At 33.1% G+C, this 19,008-nt stretch overlaps 1 protein-coding gene across 1 annotated transcript in view; it reads right to left on the reverse strand.

Moving 5' to 3' along the window:
- Positions 1–2,094: 2,094 nt before the first annotated feature.
- Positions 2,095–19,008, reverse strand: part of LOC123697341 — a 36,210-nt gene continuing 19,296 nt past the window's right edge. Inside the window, exons 2-4 of the mRNA XM_045643816.1 lie at positions 5,789–5,848; positions 4,609–4,683; positions 2,095–4,520 (exon numbers count right to left, since the gene is read on the reverse strand). Of these exons, the coding sequence (XP_045499772.1) occupies positions 3,522–4,520; positions 4,609–4,683; positions 5,789–5,848 (1,134 nt within the window). The 3' untranslated portion in view covers positions 2,095–3,521. The remainder of the gene's footprint in view (positions 4,521–4,608; positions 4,684–5,788; positions 5,849–19,008) is intronic.

Below are 19,008 nucleotides of genomic sequence, written 5' to 3' on the forward strand. Positions count from 1 at the left end.
GTCTACCCGATAATTCATAACCCATAAGAAAATATCTATATTTTTATAAAGACGCATAATTTCATGCAATATCGAAATAGACAAACATAAGTTGGAACTGAAATTTATTACCTACTCAAAGAAAACATTGCATTTTTCCCCGAATATTCTAGGTTAAAATGATCCTGAAATTGAAAGCCCAAAATGGAAAGTTTTCAAAGCTAATAAAATTCAAACTAATATTTGAGTCCGCACATAGTAAAAGTATTCGCAATTAAATGTGCGGCAAAAGTATTCAAATTTGAGAGACTATTGAACACGAAAGTTACATGGGGAACCAGAAATGTGTTCAAGTTCTGCAATAAATCTTAAAAGAATGCTTTGGCCGCTCCCGAAAGGATCCTTGTGGGAGCGTTCACCTTCTATTTTCCCGTTATTTATGAGCAAATGCTCAATATGACCGTGGACGAAGAAAATAACTAAAATAGACATACGTACTGTATATCATTTCCAATACAAACATCGCTTTTGTTAATGAAAATTAATGGCTGTTAGTCGATTTCAAAGACTTATCTAAATTGATTTTATAATTCACCTTCGATTAGAATAAGTAAAAACAAAATCTCGATATCTAATCTCGGAACTTGATTTATGGGGATAGGAACACGAATTTGGTCTATTATAACTTCGAACGCGCGGGTTATCTACCGTTTACACGTAATTTATAAAAGAGCTTCCTTCCATTTGCATTTTCGAATGACCTTCATAATCACATTGTCGGTGGCTCACGCCGATTAGCTTAATGGATTTCTCAATTTAATGTATCCTTAACTCTTTAATTGGCTTTTAAGAAGATACGACCCAGTTTTTGTTTGTAAGTAAGCGGCATGGGTACATTCTTGGAAATATATTTTGTCATAAAATTGTAAAGGCAAGTTTGATTTGAAAGCTCATATTGATAGTTAAACGGCAAGATAGGTGGTCTTTGACGGCGTTTCCAGTTGATTGAAGATTTTGTGATTTTGCCGTAATGAAATGATCTAGTATTTTTAGGTGGTCTTTGTATTTAAGCTTCTTTAGTTGTGAAGAGCAATGAAGCGTTTTATCAAAATCATCATATAAGATTCTAGAGTCAATGCAACAAAACAATGAATATTAAATTTAAAAGAAAAAAAAAATATATACACATACCAAAAACAATTGTTACACGTGTTACAAAATACCAAAATCGTATTATAATCCCCAGATTTTTCCCTCTACAATAAAACAAGCAAAGCCCCGTTTCTTTAAGCCATTTGAGGATAAGTATTTAAGTACGTCTGAGTCTACAATTAAAGGGGTTCCGTATAACGTGACGTTTTGTTTGACCACCGAATGTTGACAATACGTTGACGCTAATCCCAGAACAATGGTCGTTTTATCCCGGCCTGTCAAATGATGCCCAAACGCATTCCCTCCTGAGTGCCGTTAAACCTTTTAGTTAATATTCATTTTTATTTTCAATAAAATATTATGTGAACTTTTTTAAAGTGTTCAATAATTCTCGTAACTAAATGCAGAAAGGATTTCTACTCAAACGTAAATTCTATTAACTCTTTAGGATTCCTACTAAAGTACTGCTAAATATGCTTGTCAATATTTGTTCAAAATTATTGGAGATTTATTCTCGCTATAGTGATTAGCAAATTGAATATAGTGTAATTAATATCACGTAGTATAAATCGCTTTGCGTATTAATAGCTCGCCAATATTCAACATAAATTAATTAATAAGTTGCTCTATATAATATTTTCTCTTTTTCGTAATTTTTATTGTGTATGTGAGAAATCTGCGATTATTATTATATCTTAATAGTAATTTAGTTATGGTGTGAATGACCTATAATAAATTGTGGACATAATAAGAAGAAAGTCATGAGTTGTGTTACATCTCACAATCTACTTTTCCTACTATATATCTATTCGTTGTTTTAAAACGCTATTATTATCATTGTAAGGTTTACCGTACTTTAAATTAGATTATTCAGTTCTTTCTTATACGTTTCAACATTATTAAAATTAATTTTGAAAAGTAATTTCAATAATACAAAGTGGGATCAAAATGAAAAAGAAGATATAATTTGGCAGACATATTTATTTATACTTATTAAAGTGTAGCTTCATCAATTAGCAACTATTTACAAATTCGGATGAAGGTTAAAATAAATTAATTTAACTAAGCCTAACTCTAATATGAATTTGGTCATGGAAAAACCAAAATATTTGTTTATAACACAAAATACTTTTGGCTTTTAACTTTTCACGCTACGAAAAAACAAGATAAGTAAGTACATGGCAAAGCTAACATCGACTTTAAACAAATTTCTACAGCAACAATACAAGGATTAACTGACCGGCTAATCTAAACGATATGAGTATCGTTTTAATATAGTTATATATTAAAAACTCGGTATTAATATTAGATAAATTTTCTGTCGCCTTCAAGAAAAATATACTTTCTCTGTTACAATTTTTACAATAGATCCTTCATATTTACAAACACGTACAAGTATTTATTGCTGAAGAAGAAGACCTATATATAGGTCCTGTATAAGGACGTCTATTCCATTGAAACGATGATAAGATCCCGATACTGATAATAGGTAAGAATAGTGTTGTTAAGGAAACACAAACCGAAGGTAAGTCATGTTTATAAACGAATGTATTATAACGTAAATTTTACATTTTAATGACTTATAAAAAAACTAATGTGATAAATAATTCGAATATATAACACCGGAAACAATTATTGTAACTTTAACTTGAACTTTAATAAGACGTCATTAATAATTGATTCTCATTTATTAAATTACCAGTAATATTTACGTACGAGAGTAAGTATATGTACATATTTTTTATTCAGTAATAAGACTGTTTGACTCCGGCTTTACCTTCAGTTTGTGTTTAATTTAACACAGCTTTATTTATGGCATATCAAACACGTTTAGCAGAAAAATATACCACAGCGTAAAATCTCTACGAACCATAGACAAAGTTAAGAACAGCACGTAATATTACATAGTCTTTGATTTTGCACGCGGCACAATACAAAGAAACGGTGCAAATATTTAACACCTATAAAATATTTACAACACACAAATTCAATTATTATTCATAAAAAGATATATCGCTTAGCCTTAATATATTTACATCTAAGATTCCTGGTGTTGTCCTTACTGTGATTTCATAAATACATTTATAAGTACAATTTTTAAATTTACAATTTTTCTAAAACTACATACAAAATTTATATAGTATGATTTTATAGTTGCTGGTACAGTGATTTTCAACGCACAGAGTAATATAAATCACAAAAAATAAAAGTCACAGATATCCGCACCACCACAACTCTCACAAGTTCAAACTAATTTAATTTTATCACATTCGAAAATCCTTGACTTACTGACATTAGCACGGTTGCATCTACTCTTCAAACTATTAAGTCCATACTCTTTAGGAACTGAATGCCCGATCTTCTATTGCCAACATTTCATAGCTATGACGTCACACTACGACATCCCTAGAAGCGGGTTCGTTAGTGGGTGTTTCAGGAGCTAGTACAGGTTGAAAACAATGCGAAGTAGGTGTAAAATCTTCCACTAATTTTCTCTTAAGTACAGATGAGGATCCAACATAGACGTTGGTGCCTGGAAATGTACCGCGCCGCCTTCGCCTCCAAATAATAGCCGCTAGTACAGCTAATCCAAAAGCAACCATTGCGGACAAGCACCCAAGAACTAGCTCAGAGTCAGGGGCCCTCTCCGGGACACGCTCTCCTCTCATTGAACTTACAAGAACAGACATCAGTCGGTCACCTTCACTAACTTCGACATCTTGAACGCTTTCAGTTGAAACACGTTGCGCACGACTTGTATCAATTGTCATCGTTTCCGACTTTTCATTATCAACACCGGGTGTACGAGAAACGAGTTCTACTTGGATATGATAAATGGTATCGGGCCATAAAGATAACGTTACTCTTGTAGAATCTGTGAATAGATTTCCTTTTAATCCACCTCCATCTACCTCCCACGTTACAAGATATACACCTCTTGTTATTCTCGGTTCCCATGCGATTTCACCAATGACAAGAACTTTTTGGTGAATAAGTGAAATTTCTTTTAATATCCATTTGTGTTCATCGTGATTAGATGTGTTGCTATCATGAGCAACCCAGGTTTCATCTGGGCTGTAAATTGTAACGAGTCCTAGAGGATCGACGACCAGTACACGCAGTAAAGCACCTTCGTTATTGGAAGGTACTCTGGTGGCTAGGGCCTGCGTTTGAATAATTTGCCTCCACGGGCCTTCAGCTGCTCGGCGCATTACGACATACACGAATGGTGTAGGCCTGGAAGCTGTCCTTGGAGCCGGCGGGGGCCAGCGAGCAAGCGCACCGCTCACTCGCATCACCCCTTCGCCTTTTGTGTGGATGACAGGCTGGGTCTGGGAAGCTCTTGCTGCTTCAGCGTGGAATTCACAAGCAACCTTGCAGCCAGGGAACTGTAAAAAATGACCCAATTAGTACATTGCTACTTATTAAACTTAATGTGAAACGTAACAATTAAAACATTAATATAAAGATACTTACACAAATGTCTTGTTCATCACAAACTGCTCCCCACACTTGATAGTTTGATTGAAGCAATTCGCAGTTTTCCCAGCACTGCAACAACAATATTAAATTAGTTTCTATTCAGGAATACAAATAACGTTACATGAATAATACAGAATTGGGACACGCTCGTTACGACCAACAAAACGTTGAAAAATAGAATTACTTTACCGACAGCCGCAAATACAAAGGGAATATTTTAATAACATTTGGATCTGCGTATTTTGGTTCATAGAAACAGTTGTAAAGCTTTTAATGTTAAAGAATATTATTGGAACATTTCGAGAGACTTTCTAGAGATATTATTGAGTTACAGAGACTGGACGAAGATTAATTAATCATAAAATAGCTTACGTCGATGACAAATATCTCTGATTAGTGTAACAATCGCCAGCGTTCGGGTGACGTGACATCTAGTAGAAATCCCTGTGATGGCTAGCTCAAACATTTGTCATTGGAAACACTCATTAGTTGGAGTTGACGTTAACTTGACGCCCACTCTCGCCTCAGTAAGCTTTAATAATTATAAGAACCGGCAAACCCCGATTATTAATTACTGCTATTGACAAAACGTTCTGTCGCTTGGAATCCGCGGTGCGTTTGAAGTTAATTTTATTGATTTAACTAAGTTATGATTGAGTTGCTTTGACGGCTTTGCGTTTGTGCGCGACTTCTGAGTACGTATAATATATGACACTGCCAGTAAAATATTACTATTTGCTGATCCGCTAAATTGGTTAGTGGAGTCATTAAAATGTTACGATTGCTTTAATGTTAGGGAGTAGTTCGGTTAATATAAGAACGTAATAAAATCAACGTTAACTTCAACGCATTACGATTATTGACTGCGGTAATTTTATTGAGCAACTAGCTATTTTGCAACTATGAATTACAAATTTACTTCGAGAGAAAACACAAAATGTACCTATGATATTTTTTGTGGTGCAGGTGGTCTAGTAAATGAATCTTTCACTAAGAAAATTATGTAGACAGTTCGTCAACAAATACTTCTGAGTTCTGACGCCCGCGTCGGCTGCTTAACTCTTAGCGACCACAGGAGCAATTCAAGCAAGCTTATTAATTATGATTAATGATGCGTCTCCAGTTTTAAAAATAAAAGAATAATACTATCTTCATTGTTAAATTTAATACATACCATAAAACAGTCGGGGCCTTGCAAACACGATGACTCCCCACCGGGTCGAGGCGCCGCAAACTGCGAACAAAACATTCAGTCGGGTTAATTATCTTTTTATATGCATTTTATTTAGGGTTATGTGTTAAAATAAATCCAGTGAAATGGCCAAATCATAAAAGTAAAATAAATTAACGTTAAATTTAATCTCCAGGTAAAACCATGTTGTAATTGTAAATTAGTTTGATGGATTCAATCTTATTCGTTGTTTTGGTACAAAATTAAAGCAATTACAATAAGATTAACAAATAATCAAAGAAAAAGGTAATTTTTAACTTTCATTTGAGAGAGTACCTTTTAAATTTTTTATAGTCTATTACTATCATTGCATATCTGCTGCCAGGACATTTCCATACCAACATAAAATTAAAACGCATAACATAATATTGAAATTTGAATAAGGAAGAAGGTATGCTTGTCGTGAATCATTCTTCACTTTCCTTTAGCCTCGACTCGTAGTTATGACAATAACATATAATTTAAAGGCATATATAACAATATTCAAGTCATAATTGTCATAGTTCAAATACAATTGATACAAATGTATTGCAAACATTAGAAACACAGCGCATTCAAAATTACAAGTAGGTATCTAACTTGACATTTATATTAAACTTACAAACCATTGAAAAGAGATTTATTATTATTTATTGAAATGTGCATTATACATTATAATTATCATAAAATGCCGGAACGATATGTATTTCTGAAATGTAAATGCACTTAGCTTGTGTATTTCAAGCAAAAATAATTATTTACATGAATTGCCACGTTCAATGGAGAATATAATTTATATTTAAAATGAAATAATGGAGATATATTAAGCACATTGAATCACATTTCTTTAGGTCAGCGGAAAAACATTCTAATACCTAATACTAATATAATGAATAAATCGCGTTTAAAGTCCGTTAAAAAGTCCTTAATTTCTAAATATTCTAATACTATTTCGACGACTTTGGTCATGCTTTTGTATATGTATTCTGTTATCGATCTTTCATGCTGCTTGATTCGTATTGCATAATATTAGTTACGCGAATAATGAAAATTTGGTTCAATGAAGAAACGCCTGCCTAAAATATAATATTTAAATTTCATAAATTTCGGCTACAATTTCTCTATTAAGTAAAAGCGTCGAGAAGGCAATGCACTCATACAAGTATATGATACAGTTTATCCTTACATTCTAACCGCAAAGTGCCACGACTAGCCTTTAAGTCCATCTTGCGGTTTTATCTTTGAGAAGATGAACTTTATACAACTCACATAAAATAAGAACCCTCGAGTTCCAGTGTTTCAAACTGACGAGTATCTTGCGTACAAACAATACTCCATTTCAGTTGTTTTAAACGTACGTAAACTTCTAACATAGACCTCAATAGAAATACGAAATCGCTCTCAACGTTTTAATAAAACATGACATTTTAATGAATGGAAAATTTCTAAACAACCATGCTCACAATATGGGTACTGTTAATAAAAGTTGCTGTAGCCATCGCGTCAAGTATTGAAATTGTTTACAAAAAGTCTATTGACTCCGTAATGGCTATTCAATACCAACAAATACAAAAACATAATGAACTTTCGAATTCTTAATTAGTATCGCACTTATATTTAAACTATATAAAAATGAACGTTTAATTATTCTCAGAACGAATACATTACTCGTTATCTAAGTCGAGAGGGTTTAATATGAGAAAAAAGTCAGTAATGTATTTGATAACAGAAAGGCATCTGCCTACCGTCGTCGTTTTAATTGCATGATAGGCGGTGGGGACAAAATGGGATACAGTGGCATCCATCTTGTCAAAACCATCAACGTGATGGAGAGTTTTATAAATGCTTTTAAGAAAGGTCACGATGACTCGGACCGTTTACATTTTTTTCTAACAAATCGTTCAGAAGTCAACTTGAGTTTTGAATTTAGAATAATTAAAGTAAGCGTAATATTAGGTTATCGTCTCTTATAATAAAATAATATCATCAGTGTATAAAACTATCATTGTAGAGTCTAGACTCTAGGTACAATCACAACTCTCTGCAATTGCATACTAATGCATATAATAAATCTGTCCATATGAAAGTACTGTAATGTAGGAAAAAATTCCTCTTGTAGGTCACTATCATTGCAGCTAATGACGCTAATGTCTACCAGTGGCCATCAAACGAGTCCGTCCGTTATTAGATGTAATCAAAGTAATTTTTCACACAATTTATTTTTTTCGAGCACGATACTACGCGACCGATGTGTTATTTCACGTCAACTAATGATAACAAAAAATGTACGAGAGCGCTCATGCTATTTATAAAGAAAATTACATTACCTTTTTTTTAGCGTGGAGTGGCAAGCAAACAGGTCATTGTGATGTGTAAATATAATTCAAGAACATTAAAGATGCGAGCGTAATGATAACACATGACAAGAAATACGTATTTCTGAAATCTCGAATGCCTTTTTTGCATTTTTACTTTCTGATTTTTGTTGCGATTAAAATTATCTTTGTTACAAAACAGATCTCATTAAGAAACAATAAACAATTTCACTTAAATAATATCGTTTGACATTTGCTTTGCCATCAAAAATGCGGCATAGAGATAAGCGATCGACTTCCGCCTTTCCAAATACTCGAACTGAGAACTTTTAACCAATTCAATTATTACCAGTATTGTATCGCACGACTCGAACAGAACAAAATATGAAAGTTAAACAAAACAAAAGTGATGAATACACTTCGGCACAGCAAAGGGAAGTAAGTGAATAATGAATGACGGTGATCGAAATCAGTGTGGTGTGGCCGAATGGTATATTTATGTTAGATGCCGACTCAGATTACCTTTGTTCATCAAACATTTATTGAGTATTATTTAATTAATCTTCTATGTTTGACTTGGCGGACGACGCTCGAGAAAAATGTTTTAAAGTCTTTAAACATTTCAACCGCTCTTGAATTATGTAATATTCATTTAAGTTTTAGATTGCTTTAGGGATCTTAGCTGCGCCCGTCAAAGTTAATATTCTAAGTCATCTATTAGGAACATAATGTATACGGTACATTTTTAAATGGTTCAGGATAAGGCAACACTTAAAATTTGAAAGCCATTAAATATTATAATCGTTTATAGAGACCCGGGGCTGTACTCGGAGAATTATTAATCGATCGATGGGCACACACGACCGTTTACAATCAATCTATCAACGTTTATGTAACGCGTAACTACCGATGATCTTCATTTATCATTTCGTTTTGTGGGTAGCTAGCGCTCTTGGGGGTCAACTAGGCCCGAATGCCTCACGAAACGTGCTAAGCAAACGTTCAAATTGTTCCTACATACTGATGCGTAAAAGTAATTTATGCCGAACAAGATATGGCAAGTCGCCAATGAAATCTTTTTGCCTTGAATAGTTTCGCGATGGAACTTATCTAGCTTAATAAAATAAACAATAGTATATCTTGTGCGGAGATATGGGTGGGAACGTTAAACGTATAACAGCCTCGAGTGAGCAAAAACATCATGAATTATGATTTCGCATAAAGATAAAATACAATCTAAGCTAGCGCGCCAAATGGCGAAGAAAAAATGTAATTTTCTCGTGATACACCGACCGCGATGCTACCTCGAAACAAGGCGTTCTTATTCGTTTGATATAGAAGGGCAGGAACCTTTGTACAAATAATAATACTGACGATGTATCTAATTCAAATTATCATTTTATAATTTAAATGTTAATTCGAATGTGATTGTTTAGTTTCCATTCCGTTGTTTATCTATGTAAATCGAGCTAGTATAATTTCGAAGATTGTGTAACATCGCTTCAAATGATAAGATGTGGAATTATAATAATATCCTGCACTTTAATTGTTTAAATTTGATTGATTGTTAGTAACATTGTGTAGCGTAAATTAAATTCAAGCAGAATATACGAGTGTTTCTAAAATAGAAAGTATTTTATAGGAACAAGGTATATATTAAGTAACTGAGAGGAAAGGTCGTTTGTATGAACTCTAACAGGATTTGGATCCCCCATATACTAGTATTAACGTCTTACAAACTTCGCAATGAGACAGTTATGAGAAAATATATGAAATTTTCATTGAGAGAATCTTTCTTTAGTTGCCTATAAATTTGAGTATTTTAAATAAATTTATACTAAAGATGTTTGTTTCAAAATGGTACCCAAATTACCTAGTAATACATGTAGGTAAAGTAGGTATAATATAGAAATGTGAGTAGGTATTGTATGAAATAAGTCACACAGATACCTCCTCTGTTCCTACCAAAATCTTTTACAAACAACTGAAACGTAAAGTATCTACAAATCCGTTCCAATTTTTCAACGAACAGAAACGTTCAATATAAATGACTTAAATGATTTGAGAAATCCCTTGTAAAGTGTACTTAATGTGTCCTATACCGAGCGTACGCCACTTGTTATTTTATTTGATCTAAAGGTAAACTCTATTACCGAGAGCGTTTTTACAAGTAGAAATTGAATTACTGGTCCAAACCGTGTTCTTACTCGAAACTAGGTTATTGGATATCGAGTCGCTAAAATAAAGTGATAAATCGTATTCGGATACGTATTTACTATTTGAAGTAACTGGTAGTTTATTTGACTCAATTTTATATAGAATATATTTTACAAAGTATATTTTTAACGCAACGTTTTATGTTATAATCAGCAGGTTTTTATCATAACTAGCCTACTACATAGTCTTTACGACTACTCTTGAAGAAATTATCACAATAATTTTCCGATAAACCTCGTCCTTATTACTAAAACCATAAAAAGCGGTCAATTCTGTCCAGTCGTTCGCAAGATGATGCGGCACTTGATTTTTATTTTTATCAAAGAAACCTCAGAGCGCAGAAACGAATATGACCGATTAATGAAATATACGTCCCCGTTAGCAATAAAAGATGACATCGACATCATTAGTCCCCGGCATGATATGAATTTTTCATAAAATATGAACTGGTACCCGCTCGCAGTACGCAGGCCAATCGTATCGACATGGATTTCTTTTTCCCTACTTTTTACACTCCAAACCCTTACAATTTTATCTCGCGAACAAGGCTATAAAATGTCATTCGATATCGTAGACGTGTGTAGGAATTCATTAGTGTATCGCAACAAAGCGACGAACAATGTTAGTATCGAACAAAACTTGAATAATATTTATATGTCTCTTAATAACAATCATAATGGCGTTTATCAGTCCTGAATTATACACATCCTGCCAATTTGCTTCAATACATTATAGCGCCATTAAGTTTTTATCGCCGAAGCCGTTTTGACCGTCCGTATGTAATTACAATCCCGATAGACCTTTAACTATCTTAAATTCTTCGGTCCAAAAACCACTTTTATTATAAAAGGATAATAGATGCGTTTCAGGTACGCATTACATGATTGGCACCTTTGTGTCCATAAATTTACCTGCTATATTACTATTCATTAGGCAATTACGTATTCTAATAAAATCGGTATCTAGTAATCTGTGTTTATATAACGAATACATTATTATTCCTAACCCACATTTAGGTTGTTCGCGCGGAGGAAATCGGAAAGCTCTGCCCACTACGGGTGCGAAAGTGTTAAGCGTTTAAATCAGGCTGAAACTCGACGCCATAAATGGGCACAAACACGTACCAAATTTGATCATACAGCGAATAAATTAAATACGAACACAATCAAGGATTAAATTACTGCTTCATTCAGCATCCCACACAATTGCGCGTCGCGACACATACGCGACACTTTGCCGCAACCGCCGCGGCCGGGCTCTATGTACGTAGGTGCCTTAACATATAATATTGTAGCACATTGTGTGACTCTGCGACCGCATATAAATGCGCTGAGAGCAAATAAAACGGTGCTATAATTTCAAATCATACGGACAGAGAATGGGTGTGGACGGCGCTCTCATTGTGTGGAAATGATGTAACCACTATTAAAAGTGTGGGCCGTATCCCCTTGAATATTTCTTGCAACGAAGACGTAGGGTCATATCGGCATTTTATATCTCGCTGGAGACAATAGCATACATTTCCAATAAGAAAACCCGCTTCAAAAACTAAGTGGTCGAGTTGAATTTCTAACTCCCATCGTAGCAATTCATAATGTTATTCCATAAACAAATACCGCCTACGCGCCTTATTATTCGAATAATATGTATATTACATCCAATAATGTCCCCGAAATATGACAATATCTCTTAAAACACACAATCAAAAGGCTGTATTCGACATATTTTATAGTTGACATGCTGTCACACGAGACACGGTCTATAAATTAATGTAGTTTATGTAAAAACAAACGGTCACCTTTAAAACACACTATAAGAATATTTATTAGAACAATTCTTTATCTAATTTATAACCAGTAACTTGTGATCAAGCTCAAAAAAGGCAGGAATGTTAAAACAAAAGCGATGACGATTTCATTGCAATTTATATTCCGAGCACTTTCATAGATAAAGAGAATTATTCAGTTCCAAATTATTAAATCCTTTCATGGCTGCCTCGATCCGAGTATATTTCTATAAAATCCCAGTCACAAATCTGTTACTTTTACGAGAGAGACTAGCAAAGGATTACGAGAAACTATTATGTTCCGTTTAAATTCCAAGAATATTCCCAATGTAAAAACTTCTTTTGTTGATAAAAATCTAGCAAATGTTGCATACCAACGATACTAAAATATCTTTTTCGTATTTTGTGTTATTAAGTTTCTTCTAATATCTAAATGCTCAATGTTAATATAATATAATAAACTATTAATATTAAACTTCCTTAGCATAGAAAATATAAATAGATAAGACTCTATTTACTGACAGACTAAAAAAGACACATTCATTTTTATTAAACAAAGTTTTATAAACGTTTACTCTAAACTTTAAAATTAGAATAAAATCATTTCAAACCAAAAACTTTTCGATCTAAATCACCGAAAATACGGCGTAGTGACGCCGAAGGACAGTTTAACCCTCGCTACGGATTATTTAAATCCCCGTCTCTGTTGTACTTATACATAATTGATATTTTTGTCTCACTCTAGGCGTCAGTTTTTGTAAGTCTCACAAGTGCCACGGAGCATGCGACAGATGTGCGCTTGGATGCGGCTCGTAACGAACCATGTTTCGATCGGGATAATCAATCATACCTCCAATGTTTGACCGGTCACCGGATCGCTGATTTAGTAAGCTTGTGTTTATCTAACATTATCGACACGATAATCAACTTACCTATAATGAAAAATGAGCCTATAGAAAAAGAGAAACTTGTAAACAATCTGATAGAGATAGATACGCTCGAAAATTAATTGTACATACAATATGAGAATAAGTTTCTTGAGATGTGCGTCTTATAATAGAAGGTGAAATGTTCTGAAATAGAAAATAAACTTTTCTGAGAAAGTATTTTATTATAAATATCAATATACGCTTAAAAAAGTATTCCTTCTTATTGAAGGGTATTAGAAAATCAGTATTCCATAACTTGAAACTAATCTCAAAGGTCTCATGCGTGCAGGGAATGTATTATGAATTATCGATGAACAGTTAGAATCGACTTCAATGTGCAAATTATTTTCAACCACCGCATGCAATTGGGTTATGATAATATATTTCAATAATATTGGAAACCGTGATTTTGAATTTGAATTAATCATGACGTCTATTTCAGTATTGTTTAGGTTATTGTTAGGAATGTAATATTGTGAATTGGTTAAATTGTGATTTGATAAATTTACTGCTGTGGATTTGAGTTGTTATAACGAGTAATTCTGTTTTGGGTTAGATTTATCTGCTTTGTGTTCTAAAAGCTGTAATTGTGAAGGATTGGAAATATAAAAGAAAATTATAGGTTGGCAAGTTTATTAGGTAGACTACGGTCTACCTATACCAAACAATTTTAAGTAATCTCCGATTCGGTCACATACCAGATCATATTAGACTATGACTTTTCTGAGTCTTTCAGCAGCTTGAATAAAAACGTATTAAAAAAGGAACATACAAAATACGGTTAAGAAATGGTCAAAAATATACATAACGTACAATCTCATAAGATTGCATAATAAATGTAACAAAAAATTCATTAGACATAAACATTCAAAAACAAGACATCCAAACAACACTTTTCACAATGCAAGCGGAATCAAACTGTTATACACAATATATTACCGACAATAAATGTTAACAATCCAGGGTTGCGACTCACGTAAAACGATCATAAATTCAAACAAAAGTTGTTCTATTGAAAACTATTATCGCCACGACAACCCTAGCAAGTGCAACGAAGGCGTAAAAGCGACGTCGAAATGGTTGCGTTTCCTATGTATCTGATTTTAGTTGTGACACGTCGTTTATTCTACTTACGGTTACTTGCAAGCTTAGATCCGATCGATTTATTGCCCACTTCGCTTGTATAATAACAAATAAACAAACGATATTCACAATTTATAATCTATTCCCTGTTTATGAAAGTTTTCGCTGGTTTGTACCGTTATGTAACGCAAAAGGTACTGGCCCATACCCATTATTCAAAAAAAAAAAAATAAGTTATGTCATGTGAGAGTCATGTAAACTAATTTAAAGATTTAATTTAAAGATATTTATTATCTTGATTTTTCTATTAATAATGATACCTATACGGTTGCACAAAAAATTCAATAAAATAGATCTTTAAAGCTATTGATATCATGTAGGTGCTTCATATTACATTTCAGAATGCACATTAAATTGGACGGAATGTTTATTAAAGGAATTTTATTTCTTCATATCTAGGTAAGCCGGATAAATCGTTCCATACCTAGCATTCTAACCGCGTTGACCGTAATTGCCTTAATTACAAATAAACTCTCAAATTATCTCTAATTGTCCTTCATCTCGCAATAAATTTATGTTACCTGATAGAACTTAGTCTACATTCTACTTAAGGATTTATCAATCTTAAACGGGCACGATATCGCTAGACTTCAGAGAAATGAACAGTTAGTTTATCAACGCATTATATCGAAGCAGTGCCTCGATCGAAATCGGAGATGAGATACACACGACCCACATCAAACTAAAGCTCACAGTATCACTGATATCGACTCCACTACGCTTTTATTTTTAACTAATCTGGAACACTTTTTATTACAGCGTTTACGATCGCGGCACGGCTTAATTTTTATCGCGGTAATATTTCAAAAGTATAAAATAAGAGCAATTAAAGGGTTCATAACCGAGCGAGCAAATGGCCGCATTCTCTTACAAATATTTATATAGGCGGTCGAGTAAACAGTAGCGTTAAAAGCAAAGACATGCGTTTAATCCAAGACAAACAGGCTGAAAGAATTATACGAGAGGGACACAAACACGTTTAGGTCTCTTTGCTTGAGGGTAAATAGAGAGCGAGTGAAGTGAGGTAATCCTTCCGTGCAGGCGTGTTAGGGCCCGTTACGGCAAAGCACCGCGGCTTCAAATGTAAATGACTTGCTTAGAAACGCTCTGAAGGATTAAGCATCTGCATATGTATAGCGTTTGTGTGCCCAGGTATGTTGATATTACCGGTCCTTAATAGAGACATTTATTTTCATAACTTCGTCAATACGTCCAAAATTCTACCTTAGATATTCAAATATCTTCCGTTATACGTCGATTTTCATAATTATGAATATCTATCATATGGAGTGAACATAATATTAAGTGATAGTTTCCTTATGGTTATTACCGATTTGCATCTTTAAATAAGCGGTAATAATTTTATATTGGGAAAAAACAAAGGTCAATAATTATTGTCAGCAACTCGTAGGTAATACTAAAAAGTGGCAATTTAAAAACTTCGTTATATTTTTATGAATCGTTTCGAGTAATCCGAATATTTTCTTATCTTACCAAAATGTATTACTGTGCGTTGTAGTTTTGATAGTAAACAATTTACGAGTTTGTACTAGACTCGTAAATTGTCAAGATCTTCTCTTATATTAAATGAGGTTTTATCGATATACCATCTTCTATCAGAAATAAAATAAAACCGAGCAATACGTCTCAGGTATCGGTCTCAATAAATCAAGTGAAATTACTTCAAGAGCGAGTACAATGGAATTCTTAAACAAAACAAAATGTAGGTTTAGTTAAGTGCTGCAATAAAATGACCCCACGTAAATTCCTAACATCCTGGTAGCGATAACCCCCTTATCTCGAGATGGGAGAGCGTATCCTACAGTCGGGAGCTAACCAACTTGTAAGAACTTAATTTATGGCCAATTAAGGTAGTGTTAAGCTTAACAAACACAAGTATAATTCAAGTAGCTAATACAAGTTTAGCGAACTACTAAGTTTAGCTGAGATACATAAAATACTCCTACAAGCGGTAGTTTTGCCTCGGAGAGACTCGGACAACATGAAAAGTGGCCTACTTTAAGTTAGAAACTAATCTCTTAGCGTAATAAGTCTTTAATCAGAGCGAGTGATTCAAGAATTTCGTTTTAATTCCGAATTTATTGGTATAAATAAAGCTCTTGATTGAAGCGACTATAAAACAAAGGGATCAGAGAGTTTCTTATGGAGTCTTGGCCCTTTATTGCTTATTGAAACGACTTCCAAATAAGTCTAATAAGGATTTATGTGCATGAAATAGAATGAGGAATTTATTATAATACGTTTATTATATATCATTGCGATTAACGTATTCTGTTGAGGATGTAATTTCGACACAATTCACATGTCAATCTGCACTTATTTTGATTGATATTTGTTTTTGATAAAAGCACCTGTTTCGAGTAGATATAAACTTTAGAATGACAAAGTTCGGGATAACGACCAAAAACTGAGCAAAGAAGCCAGATGCCGCAGACAGTTGGCAACAAGCGGCGGCGAGTTCTGTAAAAAGTTTTCTTTAAAAACTGAGTAATAAATCAATAAAGGTATTGGAGGAAGTAACGTTAAGGGAATATTTACGGCGATGTCCGTCGGTTCCGCGATAAATCAGAGCTATGCTTTGTAGTTGCCTCTGTGGGAGCTATTACCTCTTACGACCACACTTGATTTAGACTGGCAGGATAACGGCCTAAATTTAAAAATGTGCTAATGCTTCTTTGAAGCGCTCTTAAACTTTTTTTTTGTTAGGCAAATTTGTTAGGTCGCGGCTTACTAATCCAGTTTATGTAAAAATATCGTACCTACAAATCTTACTAAATATTAATTTTAAATTTTATTTTATTTTTAACGCGTATGTTGAAAGTAGACAATATTTAATAAATTATCCATTTAATCTACATATATTATAACACTCGAAATGGCAATAGCAGGATATATAAATAATTAAAACACACTAATTTTATAGCGTTACTTTAAAACAAGGTAATTTTAATAAATTCTGTCATAGAATATATTAAACTTATTTCCATATAATTCGCACGATATTAATTCTTATCAATGTATTTAATTTATCAATGTAATTTATTTCAAAGCAATACAAATTGTATCATGTCCACAAGCTAATAAATAAAATAATTCAGATTTGCATATAAAATTAATATCCTTTTCGCGGACATATTTTTTCTATATAATAATACTAGCTTTCCGCCCGCGGCTTCGCCCGCGTTTTCAAAGAAAAACCCGCATAGTTCCAGTTCCCGAGGGATTTCCGGGATAAAACCTATCCTATCTCTCAAGTTGGATCGAACTGCACATGGTGCGCGACTTTTATTATAATCGGTTAAGTGGTTTAGGAGTCCATTGAGGACAAACATTGTGACACGAGATTTAGGTATATATATTAAGATCTAACAGACTAGATTTTAACATCGTGTGACGTGTCATATTCATATCAAGTCACTATTTAAAAATATGTTATGTTCTTATAAATATTGAATATCTAATTTTAAGCTTTATATTTTTTTGTTCATATGCTTGTGTACTAAAAAACCTAACTTGATTTAAAACACATCTCGATAAGCTAGGATACATACAATTTATTACCAGAAAATAATTTAAAATGTTAAAAATAAAATTCATCTATGTAATTCCGAGATAAACGAGTGACCATTGGAATACTTTACCTCGTCTATTGTGTACACAAAATTACCCAAAGTCATAGAAAGGAAGGGTTTGATTTTTTGTAGGAAGAAATCGTTACGGTACGATGGATCCAATTTATTGGAAGACCACCGTAAGCTTCTTTGTCGCATGGTCACGCTCGAATTTTATCTGATAGCAAGTGCGTCTGTACTTTCTAATTAAAAATACTAAAAAGCGGCCTGTAATGAATTCTCGCAGCTGTACTAAATACATAATTAAACTTAATAATAGGAATCTATAGAACATTTAAATACTTATTAGTTATTGATACCTACGTGTCCCAAACATTTTACATTTGAATATTACGTCAAGTTCATAGTTTAATATTCCATTTTGTTATGGTTTCTGGTATTTTTAATGAAAAATCATTATAATTTCATTACCTATAAGTAATATCAATAGTGTTCTATGTTTTTGTTTTTAAAACAAAATAACACACAATTTGCTATTATTATGAAGATAAACAATGATTTGTAATATCATAACGTTTAGTTAACGTTAAATTTAGATGATTACAAATTACAATACAATTAAAATTTAACTAAATACTGTAAAAACAGTTATAAATAAAGGACCTAAGACTCAACATACACGTCAGGTAAAAGAAATAACGGTGCAGTGAGAAGGCGGTTTGCGAGTGCCTGAGTTACAAATTAGTAATGTCATTCGGAAAGCTAGATTTTACTTGTACTGTGTAATTGCTTATTTTTATTTTTATTCCTTTAATTAGTATTTTTTTTATCTGGATATCATATTAATATAATGCATGTTATATTATGTTTAATTAGTATGTGGGAATCACGTGCCCTTAAGTAGCTTTTATTCTTTATGGATGCGATCAGAATTAATAATAAAATCCTGCGTAATAAAAGCGTGGATAAGCAGATACATTTATTTAATGGTTGTTTATACCGTTAACGCATAAAATAAGCTCTTAAGTCAACAATAACATGCAAATATTATCAAAAGATAATGTGCCCTCCAACACTTTTTGTATTCAGAACGTTAAAATTATCTCACTAATAATTTTCAAGATAAAACACACACTTATAACACTTAAATCCATTTTTAAATTTAAAACGTGAACAAAAAATGAGTACGGCACTTACGTTA

The sequence above is a fragment of the Colias croceus genome, chromosome 14 (assembly GCF_905220415.1).
Source record: "Colias croceus chromosome 14, ilColCroc2.1".
In the NCBI taxonomy this organism is placed as follows: domain Eukaryota; kingdom Metazoa; phylum Arthropoda; class Insecta; order Lepidoptera; family Pieridae; genus Colias; species Colias croceus.